The sequence below is a fragment of the Rhinolophus sinicus genome, linkage group LG06 (assembly GCF_036562045.2).
Source record: "Rhinolophus sinicus isolate RSC01 linkage group LG06, ASM3656204v1, whole genome shotgun sequence".
In the NCBI taxonomy this organism is placed as follows: domain Eukaryota; kingdom Metazoa; phylum Chordata; class Mammalia; order Chiroptera; family Rhinolophidae; genus Rhinolophus; species Rhinolophus sinicus.
Genome location: NC_133756.1, coordinates 151,196,108 through 151,214,366, shown reverse-complemented (window position 1 = coordinate 151,214,366; position 18,259 = coordinate 151,196,108). Strand labels below are relative to the sequence as shown.

General features: G+C 39.8%; 1 protein-coding gene across 3 annotated transcripts in view; it reads right to left on the bottom strand.

Annotated features, from left to right (window-relative positions):
- The window catches only part of ALKBH3 (alkB homolog 3, alpha-ketoglutarate dependent dioxygenase), a 31,494-nt gene extending 25,085 nt beyond the window's left edge, over window positions 1-6,409 (bottom strand). Inside the window, exons 1-5 of one of the 3 annotated variants that reach the window (XM_019746441.2) lie at window positions 6,282-6,409; window positions 4,506-4,653; window positions 4,038-4,141; window positions 3,017-3,051; window positions 627-674 (exon numbers count right to left, since the gene is read on the bottom strand). In XM_019746441.2, the coding sequence (XP_019602000.1) occupies window positions 627-674; window positions 3,017-3,051; window positions 4,038-4,141; window positions 4,506-4,584 (266 nt within the window). In that variant the 5' untranslated portion in view covers window positions 4,585-4,653; window positions 6,282-6,409. Of the gene's footprint in view, window positions 1-626; window positions 675-3,016; window positions 3,052-4,037; window positions 4,142-4,505; window positions 4,654-6,030 lie in introns of all 3 variants that reach the window. The other 2 variants (XM_019746439.2, XM_019746438.2) reach the window with 2 other exon arrangements.
- Between the last annotated feature and the right edge of the window lie 11,850 nt (window positions 6,410-18,259).

The window sequence follows — 18,259 nt, the reverse complement described above, 5'->3', positions numbered from 1 at the left end:
TGGGCAACCTCTCTGAACCTTGGTTTTTCTCATCTGTAACATGAAGTGGATATCCACCTCATAGGATCACTGTGAAAAGCAGAATAATAAAATGCCTGGCACTGTGTTAACAACTGGTAGTCTTCTGAGACTATGCCAATGTAGGGAAAATAATCATTTATGGCTGTATCAAAATAAAAATATCCAAATGAGGGTTTTTTTCTCTCACTGAATATACACTTATTTCAACAATGCCAACTCAGCTAAAAATCATTTTGGATATCCTTAAGAAATGCTCTGAAAGCACCTGGCACACTCTTGAACTTTATGTTCTGAAAGTGCATTTGATGTTTTTCAAAGAGCCAAAGCTCACCTGAAGCCATATGTGGTTAGCAGTGAGATGTGACCAAAATAATATAACTGGTTTTCTTGTGTGACTGTTAAACTTACTTTAAAAGGTAGGTTCCAAAAAGGTTTATAACAATGGCAGTGCCATTGGACTAATTATAGAGACTTCTTCTAAGCAGATATGCAAGTTCTGATACATTTGTTTTAAATGTATCATTATTTTCTAGCGACAATTAGTATACTCATGCATTAAGGTGATGCTTTCAAAATGCTTTAAAACAATGATTGATGTCACTTACCTAGATATGCCTGTGGGTGACAGGCTGATTTCATACACACCCTCTTTGCTAAAGAAACAAAGAAAACAGACTTGTTAGTATCAAGCAAAACAATACACTCCCCCAGTGGAAGGGCTATCCTTTGGAGTTCCCCAAATCCTGGCTCACCAAAGTCACTCACAAGGAGGGTGTACAATGAGGGATACACAGGCCCACCTTCTTCTGCCACCGAGATAAGGGACAAGAAGGTGGTTCATCATAACGGCATTGGGAATAGAATCATGACAGAGATGAAGACTGTAATAAAACAAGTTCTAATCCCACCCCTTTATCTTTCACCCATAATTTAAGCTGATATAATCCAGGAATCTATCACACAAAGGGGTGCCAAACAGAGCACCCGTTTGGAGGCTCTGAAATAGGGACACATTCAACAGGTTGCAAGTACATCGCGAGGCTGAGCGTCTGTTGCTTTCAGATACGTGTCTAATGATGTCCCTCCTCTGATTAAAGTTCTTCAAAGGCCAAAGGCTCACCACCAACTTTTCAGCATTGCATTTATGGTTCCCAGGATGTAGCTGCACCTGCTGACAGTCCCCGCTGATTGAGCATCCTCCAGCAATCATTACTGCTTGGAATCTCCTGAATGTACCGCTGTGCTTCTAATCCTGTGCTTTTCTACATGCTGGAATGCCTCCCCACCATCCAGCATCCCCAAACTAATGCACCCCAGCTTTGGTCCAGCGGGAAATCTAATTCATCCTTCAAAATCTCAGTTCAACATCACCTCTATAAACTTCTCCTGACCTTTAATTCACCCAACTGTTAACATCTCATCCTTTGTGCTACCCTAGACCTTACACACCAATTGACTGTTTCACGATATACAGGATTACAATTTACCTGATTACAGATCTACTTCATTTACTAGACTGAGCGCCTGCAGGGCTGGGAATGGGCTATTATTCTGTCTCCGGTGCCCAGTACATAGTAGATGAGCAATAAAAGCTTACTGAATTTAATCAAATGTGCATAAGTACAAAACCAGAAGATTAAATATAAAGGAACAGTTTTCACACCACTCTGTCATATGAATTAGTAGTTCACGATCTCTAAGCTGGGCTCTTAGGTAAATGTGAGCCCCTCTGAACTAAAATGTAGGCAGAGCTACTGCCAGATCTATTTAGTACATTTCTAAATGAGTTGCCGATAAAGCTTCCCAGAGTGTGAACACAATGTTTCAAAGAGATATATTTTGGGCCACACTTAGATGCTGGCTCACTTCAAATGTGGGCCACATTTCTGGCTCTTAAAAAAAAAAAAATCTAGCTTAGCTAATTCTAGATAACCAGAATTAACAAACCAGGTAAGGTCAGGTAGGAAGGAATTCTGTCATTTTGCTCTGACTTGCAAACTCAGTTGCTCATTTTTTCAGCCTGAATGCCCCATCTATACCTTGTAACAAGTTTCATGATTTTGTTTATTCTTTTTATCAGCAAATGGAGGCAACGTCACATCAGGTGTAACACAATCAAAGACTGTTAGAGCTAGTAGATGGGGCCTTACGTAATTATGTAGTCCAAATCCTTAATGTTCCAGACAAGGAAACTTAAGTCCAGAGAGACGGCAATAACTTACCTAAGGACTAGTTACATAGCTACTAGTGGCAAGCCCACTACAACATACCCTTTCTGAAAGTATGATGACATTTGTGTCAGTTCCAAATTTTTCTAAGATATATACAGCAACCTGCAAACAACCAAACAGTTGAACAGACTGCTCATGAGCAATCTAACACCTTATGCTAAACTGCTAAAATAAAAGGATGCTTTCTACTGGCAATTTATCTACATCAGATAGAAATTGAAAAGCAGGAAAACAGGAGTCAAAGCATCTTTCATCAATTTTTGAAAAGAATGTTTTAGACACAGATCAATACAAGAGGAATGTTTCCTATCATTCAATTGCTCTAGAATAATTATGTGGTTTTAAGAAATGGACTATAAGATCATCTAGCTTTCTAGCAGCTTTCATAAGCATTGCTAGTAAAAGGGTACCTAAAGGCTTCTCAAAGAGCCATGTTTCAATGACTCAGGAAAAATCCCCCTCTGTCTTTAACTAGGAGGTATTTTAGCTATAGACGTATTAGTGAAATAGGGCCAGGAGATCTACACGAGATCAGAGTTTAACGTCCGGATATCTTGTTGCATTTCCCACACCATCAGCAAACTTAGAAAGGCTTCTCAAAAAACCAGGTTTAAAGACAGCTGAGACAGGAATGTCTCAGGCTAAAATTAAGACACTAATTGGGCTGTTATCAATTCCAGATGGAAAAATCAGGGTTAGGGAAAGATCCAGGGCTTTCCATTTCAGCATGGGCAATAGTTACAGGAAGGCAGCAAATTACTTACTCAATCACTCGTGGCTCTGGAGCGCTGCGTACTACCTGCAATGAAACAGGCAGATCTTACTCTTGGAATGGTGCTATTCTCGGGACTTGCAGGATTACCATATCCTCTCATTTCTCATCAAAATAAATCAGATTTAAAACTATCCCTTTTTTATTCCAAGCTCTTACTATCGCACCAGAAACTCTTCTGTTTTTCTTAGAACTACTTTACAGTTACTAGTGGGTATTAAAAGATGATGAAATTAGAATTAATCCATTTTCCTAACAGCCAGCAGCTTCTTTCCAGAAGATTTTTTAAAATAGAAGATATACTATGAAGTAAGGGGTTTTAATCATTATTTATAAAATCATTACTATAGTGTGACACCTGATTTTCAGCTCTTTTTTTCACATTACTAAAAACAGTGCATCTTGGGGCGGCCGGATGGCTCAGTTGATTAGAGCGCGAGCTCTGAATAACAGGGTTACTGGTTTGATTCCCACATGGAGCAGTGAGCTGCGCCCCCCACAACTAGACCGAAGGACAACCACTTGACTTAGAACTGATGGGCCCTGGAGAAACACACTGTTCCCCAACATTCCCTCCCACCAAAACAAATTAAAAAAAAAACCAAAACAACAGTGAATCTTCACTGTGTCTTGCATTTTTCTCCAGTGAAAAAAAAGGTACAAAATCAGGCATTGTAGTAGCCGAAATTTCAATAAAATTCCAGAGACATCTGCTACAATAGCACTGGAGACAGCGCGGTTTTAGGACCATTAGAACTTAATCAATGCAAGCTCTAGTTATGGTATAAACTCGAACCTCTAGTCATGGTATAGCTTCCTTGTCAAAAACATGGGAATTATATATGCCCATAAATCAGAGGCAGACTACAAAGAATTCACAGACATACTAAGAAATATTACAGTCCTTTAAGTCTCCTTTTATTAGTGAATTTATTCAGTTATCATCTGAGTGTCTACTATAATATCGCTTTTACAAACAAATCTTTGGTACTACTGAAGGAGAAACAATTTACCTGCTGGGGTTCTTTGAATACAAACTGTTTGTCTGACAAATGATGCTCCTGGTTTGTCCAGGTCTGACCAGTTCTCTGGTGGAGATGGCCCTTAGCAGTAGTAGCTGAAGTGAGAGAGAGAGAATAGAATCAAACCATGGGAAAGGCTGCTCTCATCACCTTGTACTGAGCAGGGAACAATACAATCCACTTGTATGACTCCTATGACATCTAGAAATTAATTAGTAAAGTCTATCGAAGACCTCAACACACAACTGAAAGGAGTGAGAGTAGTGACTAAATATGGGGAACAGTAAAGATCAACTCTTAGCTTACTGTCAACAAAATCAGAAAAACTACCAGCCACATTTTAAATAATCCTTCAGCATCAACTGAAACGGGAGTCCTTTATAAACCAAAGAAATATAAATAAAAGAGGATGATAATTATCCACATTCACACACGTGTGTGATCCCCACAGGTTCTTACCTGGCTGAGCAACGGCCTGGCTCTTAGCAGAACCAGCCCAGGCTCCCTGCACTCGGGCTCGCCGTCTTTTGTCCTCCATGTTGACCAAAAAGGCTTCTGGCTCTTAACTTTCAGATCTCATTTCTGATTCAAACCATACATTGGTTATCTGTTTAAAAAAAAAAATTCTTTTAGTTGGAGTTGTGAGAACTTTTACTATTAAGGGGCAACTATAATCCTTTCAGGCAGAAGAGATGTCTCAATAGCAATCAGAGCTTCTACATAAAATCAACTTCTGTCAGCACAACATCTCAATCAAGGAATCTTTACGGCTGCTGGCTTGACGGTTTACCATTTGCAATCTTACAATATTTTCACTTCATTCACAAGCAAGTGCACGTTAAGAAATTCTAAAACCAGGATTATAAATAACATTACTCTTATCAGTCACCAAGAGCAACACAAGGAAACTAATACTGCACCTACATGGACACTGAGAAATAGGCTAAGACTCGGTTTCCAAGAATATTTCCATATCCCATTATCACTGGCTGCATCACACGTCCCTGGAAGCTTGTTAAAAACACCCATGGCCTGTCTCAGAGCTGATGCAGGATGGATACAGGTGTTTGTCTTTGCAACAAGCACTGTGGGAGATGATGCTAAGCAGGTGTGTGTGAGAACAAGGTTAAATGGCTCACTCAAAATCACTCAGGAAATCAATGGCAGGTAGATTAACATTGAAATTTTTTTATGGTCCAGTCTTCTGCTATTTGAAATGGCCATTAATACTTATTTGACACTTTTTGCCAGTAAAATTTTAGTTCACAGCATATACAGGAGCATGCAATTACAAACAAACAAAAACAACAACAATAAAACAAAACAGAACAGGAATATCTCAAGCCTAATGTTTTGAATCTATGACCCATTTCTTTATGGGTTTATCTAAGAAAGTTTCATATCTCAGCTACTCAAAGGTAACAAACTTATTTCATAGCTTGTTTAGCTACCAATTCCCAGGCCCCACCCCCACACCTGCTGATTCAGTAGAGCTGGGCCCAGAAATCTGTATGTTTAACAAATCCCCCCAGGTATAAGTACGTAATTCTTCTCATTCAATAGGTGGGGAGATGATGGAGGCTGCCATCTGCCCCAAGAGTTAATGGTAGAATCAAATACCAACTCTCCAATTTCACAAGACGTGTAGAGGAAGCCCTTGTTTGACCTTTTTTCTCAACTGAGGCCTTAAAAGCTTAACACGACAATTTGCTATAGTTATTGCTCTGTTCACAGGGAAGCGCTATGTTATACGTCAGGGAACAGTGGTTGACAAAAGATGCCAGAGCCCCATTCCTGACCTACTGCATTGTGGCGTTCCAATAGCTGGTAACTAATCCTACCCTCCACCCGGGGTTCTTTACCCAGGTAAAGCGTGAGACCCCCACAGCAGTGCAAAGAGCAAAGGCTCCGGCGTCGGCCAGGACTCGCTTGGAATCCACATCTGTCACTTCCCAGGTGCATGACCTGTGGCAAATGACTTCACCTTTTTGAACCTCAGTTTCTTCCTCTATAAACAGGGAATCAATACCTCTGTCAGAGTTGAACTGTAGAGTAAACGATCCTCACAGGTGAAAGAGACTGGTCCTCAACCGAGGTTAGCAACTTTCCCTACTTGAGTCCCTTCTCTTCCAAGAGGCTCGGAATGAGATGCCGCAGGTCGCCTGGGAAGGGACCACAGGGTCGCTTCCTACAATCCCAGGCCCAGGCACCCAGCGGTAACCCCGCAGGCCGCACCTGCCCGGGGAGCCCCGCACGCAGGTTCGAAACCGTTCACTCAGACCTTGCTCCGCCGCCTGCAATCAGGGGAACCGTAAGAGTGCGGCACCGACTCCAACAACTCCCAATTACAGGCCGCGGCGTCCGGCACTTCCTCTTACGTCACGCGTCGCCATCGCCACTTCCGGCGCCTTCTACTGGAGTCCGGGCAGCTCCGCGTCCCCGGCTCGCAAAGGGCCGGTTCTCTGAAGGTGCCGAAGGGTGGCCCGGAATGGGAGAACGCAAGGATTGAGGGTTCGATAGAGCCCCGTGAGGAGCCGGGATATGGCGAAGGTGGGAATGAAGACGTGTTTCCTAGGCCGAGATCCCTCTGGATAGCCGGCCCCCGCCAACTGCAGGCGTCCAAGCGCAAGCATCTTTTTCCCCCTACTAGCTAGTGGAAGGGCAAGGGAGTTGGGGAACCAGGTGCTAAACAAAAGCATGTGAATTTTGTCCTGATTGCCATTGAGAGTCTAAGATGCACCTCCTGTGTTCCCGTTGCAGGCTGTGCATACCTCGATCAGCAGCACTGGACAAGAGGGCTGGGACCACGCCTTATTCCTCATGGCTCTCCAGTGCTAAGCAAATTTTGCTTGAGTGAAAAGACCTAAGTTTAAGTCCAGACGCCACTATTTACTACGTGTATAATCTAGGGCGATTTCTCTTTTTCTTTATAACATGAGTATACCTTCTGTTGGATTAAATAAGATAGTGTATTTAAAGAATTTAGCATGATGCATGGAACGCAATAGAAACTCTAAATGTTAACAGTGTCTTCTCTACACCTCATCTGAGTTCTTGAGAAACATCTTTAAAGTGCCCATGTTAAACCATGTATCTTACTCTGTGAAAATATCAAAAGGAGCACTGAATTAACTATTTTGTGTAAGATATTCTTTAAGATCTATCAAAGTTTCGTCACTGTGGAAGTATTTAAAATAAGCTTTGTTTATATACCGCTTACCTGCAGGGAGTTCGGTGTAACCCATCAATGTACCTATATTGTTGCTACTACCAAATCTAATTTTCGCAGCACCCATTATTCTTTGTTATACTTTGTGATGTTGAAGGAAAAATGATTTATCATAGAAGTGAAAGGAGAGAACAGTAGCAAGGCCAGACTATAATTTTTACACCCCTCTTTCCCCCCATCAACTAGTAATTTGTCAGTGTCTGTTTCTGACTCAGGAAACTTGGCTTTATCTTCCAAAGGATGTAATTTCTTTCCTTTTCAAAGATTGTGGTTTGAGAACAGGAACAAAGAAGTCTGGATTGAGAAGTCCCTAAAAGTAGTGATTAACGCCTCCAAGTAGAACACTTCTCAAACAATCAATACATGGCCCACTTGCATCCAAAATAAATGCATTTTTAACAGAATCACCTGTATTTTTACCAAGTGCCCAAGGTGACCCTGATACACAGAATGTTTGAAAATCTTCAGACATTTGTAGGGTGACAAATTGTTCTCGTTTGTCTGGGAATGATGGGTTTCCCAGGACACCAAACTTTTAAGTGCTAAAGCCAGAACAGTCCTGGGCAAACTGTTGATTACTCTAGATACATGTGAGTACATAGTATTAGAAACATGCTTTTGATGCATCTTGGCATCCTGGGTTTCCTCATGTCTGTTTGCAGGATTTGTTTTTATTAGGAGGTGGTGATGGAGACCATGGAGAGGGAATGGAAGTGAGGTGTGTTGCCAATTATTATTCACTGCACTGCTTGCAATACTGGAACATTTCTCCTTTGCAATTTGGCCCATTGTTAAGCTTCATGAGTGGAGGGTGCTGGAGGGACAGGGGATAGGAGGAAAGGGTTCTTCTTCCTGATTGCACTGTGCTCCTCTCTGTGGGAGGCTTTGCAAATGCACCTCTCTGTGGGGTGAATTGCCATGTTAGTTAAATTTACAGCCTTGGTAAGTTTCTCTTGTGAAGTTAAAGCATGAATTGGGAAGAAGTAGGATCCCGAAACTTGAAAGAGGGACATCTGCTTGGGCCCAGATGAAACTGACAATCTTGAACACCCAAGTTACCCTGAGTTTCCCTTGGCAGTGGAAGTAGCTTGCAATCCTATGTCATGAGACTAGTCCTTCTTTGCTTGAAAACCCTGTGAAACCCTCACCTGGAGCAGATGACTTGAAAAATACAGCATAGGTCTATACTTCCTGACGGGTGGCAGTGCTTCCAGATTTGTGCCTTTCTTAATGCTGCCTAGAGGCAGGTTATCCTAGAGCTACTTTAACATGGCTGCGCTGTCTGCTATTTCTGTATTTTCAGTTTTCCTTTTTCCCTGTAGGTAATTACCTATCACGGCTACTAGTTTATTCCTGTTTGAATTACTCCAGAGTTTCTGTCTTCTATTTGAGTCCTGACTGTTATGGTATAATTGTGCTGTCAGGGACTGGGAGCAATGACCATAAGTGGCTGGCCCCAGGGTTAGCCTTTAAACTGTCAGTAATCGCTTTGCCACTGATTTGGACCCTTATGATCCCTGGCCCTTTGCTCTAGTGCTACTCGTTTCTTTACCTGACATAGCGCTCCTAAAGTCCTAGTAGGTTGTGCTGGTTCGTTGCCTCTGCTACTCTGAAACGCATGGTTGGAAGACCATCTGCATTAGAGTCACATGGGCTTGCTTATTAAAAAATGGATTCCAGGCCCCCATCAAGATTCTGACTTAATGGGTCTGGGGAAGGGCCAAGCAATTGGCATTTTTTCCAGTGCCTTGTTTCATTTTGCAAGAACCTTCCAAGAGTTCTTTCTGCCTTGCCCAGCTGCCTGCTTTCTCCAGGTGATCACTTTTCCACTCAAGTTATCTCATCCCCTGGATGGCAAAGCTGATATATACTCTGAGTGCTGGTAGCTCTGAGAAATTATTCTGGGTGAGCTACACTCTGCAGCCTATTTTCAGTTGCCGATGTTCACACCAGACCCTTGCCGAACATTCCGTTTCAATCGTGTGCCACCTGCGGAGCACCTGCTGCTGAATTCCTGAGAAAATTCAATCCAGGGGAAATAATGGCACATCCTGCTAATAACTCTCAGTGAAGGTGTCACATAGAGAAATTCCTAGCCTGTGTCTCACTGCCAAAGGCTTAGTGGTTCCCATCTTGAGGACGGAAGGTGGGACAGGAATCTGCCAACTCTGCAGCGTATTTGTGTGGAGGCTTTCAAGTCTTGGCCAGCTTGAAACACCACTGAGAGAGAGAATATGCTTCCCCACATTCCAGACAGGAACCCCTCCTGTTCAATGCCAGCAAGATTGCAGGTACTGCCAGAGATAAAATCTTCCAGGAACCACAGTGGAAACTATGTAAGGTACAATTAAACAGTGTACTTGGATGTGAAATTGTGGAGAGCAGACACAAATCCAGGACAGGGCGAGATCACTAGAGGTGATAGTCATCAATGAAATTTTTATGGCGAACTGGGAGTTATGGCAAGATTTTAAAGTATGTAGCATTCAGATGGCTCAAAGATACTCTGATAGGGACACTGCCCTTAAAAAGAGTAGGCAACATTTCCCCATTCTTATTTCTAAACAATAGCAAATAACATTAACATTTGAGTGTCTTGCATGCCAAGTGCTATTCCAATAACTTACATGCAGACGCGGTTCTAATTTTCAGAGCAGCCTTATGATATAGGTAGTATAAATATTAGTCCAATTTACAAAGGAGAAAACTGAACCATAATACTACATGACACCACCATCCCACTACAAATACAGGGCAGAATGAAAGCCAAATTAGGAAAAACAGGACTGTTCCTGAAATGATATATGGAGCCACCTCCTGAAACCTCAAAGCTAATTTCTATGACTTCAAAAGTGAAGGGTTTGAGGGGTGGCCCAGTGGCTCACGTGGTTAGAGCTCCATGCTCCTAACTCCGAAGGCTGCCAGTTCGATTCCCACATGGGCCAGTGGGCTCTCAAACCACAAGGTTGCCAGTTCAATTCCTCGAGTCCCACAAGGGATGGTGGGCTCTGCCCCCTGCAACTAAGATTGAACACGGCACCTTGAGCTGAGCTGCCGCTGAGCTCCCGGATGGCTGTTGTTTGGAGCGCATTCTCTCAACCACAAGGTTGCCAGTTGGACTCCCGCAAGGGATGGTGGGCTCTGCCCCCTGCAACTAAGATTGAACATGGCACCTTGAGTTGAGCTGCCTCCAGGATGGCTCAGTTGGTTGGAGCGTGGGCTCTCAACCACAAGGTGGCCGGTTCAACTCCCGCAAGGGATGGTGGGCTGTGCCCCCTGCAACTAGAAAACGGCAACTGGACCTGGAGCTGAGCTGCGCCCTCCACAACTAAGACTGAAAGGACAACAACTTGACTTGGGGGAAAAAAAAAAAAGGCCTGGAAGTACACACTGTCCCCCCCCCCCCCAATAAAGTCCTGTTCCCCTTCCCCAATAAAATCTTTAAAAAAAAAAAAAAGTGAAGGGTTTGAATATGAGAATTCTCTGTATGTTCTGCTCAATTTTTCTGTAAACCTAAAACGACTCTTAATTATACAATGGAATTTTTTTAAAAGTCAATTTAAATTATCCAAAGTGAAGCACACAGAGAAAAAAAGACGGAAAACTCAATGGCGGCTTCTAGCAGTATGGCTGAATAATACAACTAAATTCTGGCTAAATGAGAACAAACACACTGACTGACCATCAAGTCCCTATGAATGCCAGTTAGAAGTTGTGTGTATGCCTCCTCTGTTCTCTGCAGAAAGTTAAAATTTTCCCTTTGTCCTATAGTATATCTATTATCTTACATCATACCAAGTCCCTACCTAGAAGAAATGTAAAACAAGTTATTACCAAAGTCCTGCAAAATGAATTTGTAACCACTCTATACAATTTAGTACAAGGCTGGAGTCATAAAAAGTGACATCTCCAAAGACAAGGTATGAGAAACTGAAATCAGAGCTAGAAGCAGTAAGCAGTAAGAAAATAAGAAATTTTTGCACCTTGTTGGAGGGTGGTCAAAAATTTGGTGTTGCCCCTTTGGCGAAACACCAAAACCAGCACTTGGAGCAAGAGAGTAAGTAACTCTTGGAATCAGTATGAGGTGAGAGAACTAAGCCTGAGACCCCTGCACTGAGTCAGGTACCTCCAGTGGAGCGAGAATGGTGCAGGTTGGTAGAGTTCCCAAGCTGCTGGCAGAAGCAAAAAATTATTTTTGAAGAACATCCCAACTTAGTCCTCACACTTCTTCTCCAGATTAAAACCAACCAAACAGGACTTCAAACTAAAAATACCAAACACAGAAGAAAACAAACCACTGTGAATGACGGTCAGGAGAAATACAAACAATAGAGTTACACTCTAAGAATTTCAGATAATGAAAATCATCAGATATGGAATATAAAATACCAATGTATAAAATACTTTCATAAAATTTTAAAACTGAATGTAAAAAAAATGAGCCAGCACTAAGAAACTATCAGGAATGACCAGGCATATTTAAACAAGAAGCAACTAAAACTTTTAAAAATGAAAAACATAACTGAAAAGCAAGGAATACCTTTAACAGGTATATGAAGAATGACAGAACTGGATGGAACGTAGATGCAAACAAATTATGTGGCATGCAACTCAGGAAGACAAGGTGGAAAAGACGAAGGTTATGAGTCAGAATGAAGATGACATAACTAGAGACTCAGACGGAGACAGAATTTTTCAGATGTGACAAAAGACTTGAATTCTTAGAAGCAGGAAGCATAACAAAAACCTATAAGGATACATTTTTAAAATTCCACATGGAGATACATTGTCATAATACTAAGCAACACCAAATCAAAAGGTATCTTTAAAAAATCACCAGACATATCCTACATCACCTATAAAAAATGCCATAGACACTGACTTCTGAACACCAATAATGGAAGCCAGAGTCAGGGAGATGATCAGGTACTTCATTCATGTTAAGATACCATTCACAAGTCACATCATTACCTATAAAAGATAGCGCCAACAAAGAAAAAACTGGTGCTAATTAAACCAGGACATGCATCAGAAAGAAGGTCTGAGATGCAAGGGAGGTGTGCAAAGAAAAGTAACCTTGTCGTAATTTATTTTATACCAGTACGTTTGTATAAAATAATGATAACATCTAATTTATGGGGCTAGAAAAAACAAAATACTAGTCCACACAAACAAGTAAGTCAGGAAAGGGTTCATCAGAATTGTATGCTAAAGACCGTGTATTATTGAAGGGGTTATGATTCCAGATAACTTTAGATTGACTATGCACTGAAAAAGTTCAGGAGAAAACACAAGAAAAATATAGAGTGCAAAACTTTCAAATTATTATAGGGGGAGAAATGGAATGAAAAAACAAACCAGTCAAGAAGGGAGGAAAAAGCATAAAAGACAGTAACCAATAGCACTAAATAATATGATAGAAGTTTTCATGTTTTAGGAATCATAATAAATGCAACTGGAATCATTTTGCCTATAAAAGGCAGATTGCAAAATTTTTAAAAATCGAGGTTTATTTGGCTTACAAGAGACAAAGCTAAAATAGAAACACATAGAAAGATAGAAGAGAAAGTTTTGAAAAATACATACTGCCAGATACTATCAAAATAAAACAGGTAGCTCTATTGATATCACAGAAAACAGATTTTAACATAAAAAGCACTAGCAATAAATATGTCACTACATGGTTAAAAAAAAGTTAAACTCATCAGGAATACATAAGAATTCTAAAGTTTATTCATTTCACAAGATAGCCTCAAAACATAAAGCAAAAATTGATAATGGGAAATTGACAAATTCATGCTTACAGTTAGAGAATTCAAAACACTTGTCTCAATTACTAATAGGTCAGGCAAACAAATCTGTCAAGATGTGGGAAGATTTGAACACTACAAGATTGATGAAGTGGACATACATAGAAAATAGAAGTAAACATTGTTCTAAGAAAATATGGTATATATAAAAATTTGGTCATACCAAGATACACAGGTAGTCTCATAAAATTTCTAAAAATAGGTAATAAAAGTTTACATTTGTATTAGTTCCCTATGGCTGCTATAATATCACCAGAAACTCAGTGGCGTAAAGCAGGGCTATTCTCTCAGTTCTGGAGGCCAAAGGTCCAAAATCAGTTTCTAGGCTAAAATCAGTGTTGGCAGGGCCTGCATTCTCTAAAACCTCTAGGGGAGAATCCGTCCCTTACCTCTTCCAGCTTCTGGTGGTTGATGGCATTCCTTGGCTTGTGGCTGCATCATTCCAGTATCTGCCTCTCTGGTCACACTGTGTCCTCTTCTGTGTGTAATCTTTCTCTGCTTCTCTCTTATTAAGGATACTTGTGATTGCAGTTAGGGCCCATCTGGATAATCTCAAAATCTCTATATTAATCATATCTGCAAAGACCCTTTCTAAAGTAACATTTACAAGCATATTGTTTTCTTTGTGCCAAGCTGGCTTCTGAGCACTTCAAAAACACTAATTTTGGCTGAAACCACCTCTGAGATAGGTGCTATTAGTATTCCCATTTTTCAGGTGGCAGAAATTGAGGCAGAGAAAGATTATAACTTGCCTAAGCTATTAACACACATGTTCTCTGACCACAGTGCAATTATTTAAAAATCAATAGTGGGGGTTTGTAAAAACTTTACTTTGAAATAATTTAAGATTTACGGGAAATTTGCAAAAACAGGACAAAGAATTTCCATATACCCTTCACCTAGATTCTCCAAATGTTAATGTTTTACCATAGTTGCTTTATCATTTTCTGCATACATAATTTTTTTCTAACCTTTGGAGATTAAGTTGCATATAGAATGTGTCATTGTCCCTAAATACTCTAGTATGCCTTTCCTAAAAAACAAAGACTTTTTCTTAGGTAACCACAGCACAATGATCAAACTCAGGAAATTAACATTGATACAGTGCTATTATCTGACCTACAGACCTTATTCAATTTCACTAATTGTCTCAAAAATGTCCTTTATACAAAAAAAAAAAAAAAAAAAAAAAGTTTTTTCCTCAACCAGGATCCAAGCCAAGATCAGGCGCTACGTTTACCTGTCAATTTCTTGTCTTCTTTAATTTGAAATGTTTGACAAATAATAGGCTTGTTATTTTGTAGAACATCCCTCAATTTAGGTTCTTCTTCTATTTCTCCTTAGTTAGGTCCAGCTTATACATTTGTGGCAGGAGTACAATGTAAGTGATGTTATATCTTCAGTCCATCATATCAGAATGCGCATAATATAAAATTGTCTTATTAATGGTGACACTAATACAAGTTATTTTTAAAGAAATACGTTTATAAAAACTTAAATCTGTGCTTTTAAAAACACATTTTTAAATAATTCTAGGTCAAAGAAATAATGTAAATTTTTAAATATTAGCACTGAAGTGTGTGTATGTACATGTTTGTGGACCCCCCACACACACACACACATTTAGGGGTGTAGCAAAAGATAATCAAATAAACTTAGAGCCTTAGATGTCAATGTAAGAATAAAAAAAACACTGAACATGAATAAAGTACATGTCCTATTTATGAAAAAAGAAAAAGAACAGAATAAACCCCCAGGAAGCAGGAGCACATAAAAAGGAAAGGGCAGAGAAGATCAGCAAAGCCAAAAGTTGGTACTTTAAAAAGATTAATAACATAGATGAACTTCTGACAGAATGGTCAAGGAAAAGGAAGACACAAAAAATATCAGAAATGTAAATATAAGTACATATCCAGCAGAAGCTTAAAAAATATCAAAGTCCTTGAGTTACTTTATGCTAATAAATTTGAAAAAAAAATGAGTAAATGCTTAAAAAATTTTTTTCTTTAAAACTGACTTAAGGAAAAATAGAAACCCTGAGTGGTCTTATTACCATTAAAGCAATCAGTGTAAAATCTTCCCACAAATAAATCCTAGGGCCAGATGGTTCTTACCAACTTTCAAAGAAAAGATTGTTCCAATCTTTTACAGATTCTTTCAGAGAATAGTAAAATAGGCAACACTCCCCAGCTCATTTAATAAAGTTATAAACTTGATATGAAAACCAGGTAAGTATGAGAAAGACTGCAAGCCAATTTCCTTAATACAGATGTAAAAATTCCTAATAACTGAATTCAGCAGTGTATATAGGGAAATGTGACCAAGAATGTAAAGGTAATTTAATACTAGAAAGTCACAGCCAAACTAAAGCAAGTTCTCTGAAATCTTCAGGGAACAGATCACCTAGTGTCTACTTCAATATGTACGGTATGTACTCTTAGCTCCTCTTGGAACATACCAGGTACGCTCTCTCCTTGGGCTCTTTGCACAGGCAGATCTTCCTGACATGCCCTTCCCTCAGGTAACTGAAAGGTTTGCTCAAACCTGTCTGGTTAAAGGCCTGCGCACATGAAGGCCTGCTCTGAGTATGTTATTCAAACTCACAAGCCCCCACCCCGACCCCGACACACATCCATTCCCCATCCTCCTTACCCTGCTTCATTTTTTCCTGTATCACATGGCACTTACACTACATTATTGTTCTGTTTGCTTATTATCTGTCTCCCTCCTTTGCTCCCCCCCATCCCAGCTCAAATGTAAGAAGTATTGGGGCAAGAATTTTTGTCTGCTGTGTTCACTGCAGTTTCTCCAGCACCCAGAAGAGTAAATGGCAAATGGGTGGCACTCGATTAATACACACAATGGCATGTCCAGAAACTTTGGTGACAAGACAAGCTTGCCTTGTATGCTTTTAGGATTACCTTGTGTAGTACCCAGTTTGCTTAGTTTTCTATGATACACATACAAGGAAAGTGGACAAAGTTGTAACATGGTGTTCATTCCACTAAAATTTTTCACCTAATGGTTCACACTAGACACAATGTTCCATTTCTAGATGTCTTCATATAAATCTCAATAAAAAAGAATTACCTTTCCACAAGGGAATTTAAATTCTGTCCATATTTATATATTTTGCATCATGAGATGAGTGTCACAAACATGCAAATCTAAAATATTAGAATGTCACAAAGTAGTGAGTATTGAATTTTTAAAATTAACTTAGTTTCCAACATATTAAATAAAAAAGCTTTGATGCATTTAAAATTGGTAAACTACAGAGCAAAGTAGCAGAATGCAGGACCACCTAAATCTCATGTAATTTTTTATGCCAGTAGACCTAAGAAATTATAGTACTACTTAAGCTCATTTCATTCTAAGGTATTATTATCACAGTAAATTTTTTCTTCCATACTAAATCAGCACCATTTGTTTTGGTATCAGCATTGACGTTCACTGTATATCAAGTTCAGTTCTACTGCATTTCAATGCAATAAATATCAAATGAGAAATCAAAATTCATCTTTTCAGGGCAGGACGACATTTGAGGAAATGGAGACCAGTAATATCACCTTTAGCATTTATGAGGTGTGATCAAAAACTATGGTGAATATTTAAATTTAAAAAAATTATTACAGTAAAAGACATTGCAATTAATCTCTCTCAAAACACTACCCTTCGCTTCAAACACACTTATCCCATTGTTCTTGCCACTTTCTGAAGCAGTTCTGGAAGTCCTCTTTTGTGTTTTTAGTTGTGCCTCAATGTCCTGAATCGATTCAAAACGTTTTCCTTTCATGGTCATTTTGACTTTGGGGAAGAGCGAGAAGTCACATGGTGCCACATCCAGTTAATAAGGTAGATGAGGACACACCGTAATGTTTTTATTTGACAGAAATTGCCGTACCAGAAGCAATGTGTGACACGGAGCCTTTCCATTGTGATCACAAAATATGGCAAAAGCAGCTGCCGAGTGCCATCCAACGGAAAGGCAGGGATCTTCAATACAGGAAGCAATGTGTCGAACCTTGGTAACAGTGTGACATGTTTCAACTTGTTCAGTGCCGTCAGTCAGGTGTAAACTACAGTTGAGAGAAGGTATGTTTTCAGTGCCATACATCCTCCTCCATCACAACAACACTCCATGTCACATTGCTTCTGGTATGGCAATTTCTGTCAAATAAAAGCATTACAGTGTGTCCTCATCCATCTTATTCACTGGATCTGGCACCGTGACTTCTGGCTCTTCCCCAAAGTCAAAATGACCATGATAAGTAAACATTTTGAATCAATTCAGGACATTGAGGCAGCCACGACAGCGCAACTGAAGACACTAATGAAAGAGGACTTCCAAAACTGCTTCAGAAAGTGGCAAGAACGATGGGATAAGTGTGTTCGAAGCAAAGGGAAGTATTTTGAGGGGATTAATGCCAATGTGTCTTTTACTGTAATACATTTTTTTGTATTTAAACATGCACTGTATTGTTTGATCACACCTTGTATTTATTTATTCCCCGTGCATGTGGGACTGACACAAGGACATATCAGAATGGCACAGATCATTGTGTGTGCGGGACAGTTCCTCTCATGTCCCCCCCACGCTATTTCACTGAAAGAGCAATGAAATTAAAATCTGCTTTCTATGTTGTGAGGTGAGCTGATTCTACATAAATAATCAATAATACTATTTCCTGCTCTACTCTTTGGGTTCAAGCTTTAGCATATATCCGACTATAAAATCAAGTCAATATAAAGTTAAGTCTAAAAATTATGTTTCACTCTTTCGAAGGGTTTGAGAACACCAGTTTCTTTTAGTACACTCTTTCTTTCATGTGCCTGGAAACATAGATTTTTCATTTCATCATCTTCAACCTTGAGTGTCAAATACAAGAGGCTATTTGCTAATCTGAAGCAGTCAAATCCATAGCTCAGAAGTTTTGAGATTGCTAAGGGATTTCCTAAACAGAACACAATTATTTTCTAACTGGATAAAAAGAATTTTGTAACTTGTAAAACCAATCCCTCCTGGCCTCTACCAACTCTCCATGAATAGCCAGCACCACAACAACCAACCAACCAACCAACCAACCAACCACTACGTGAAATCAAATGAAGTATTGCCCCGGTCACTATGGTTTCACCATGTCTACAACAAAATGAGAGAGAAAAAGGCAATG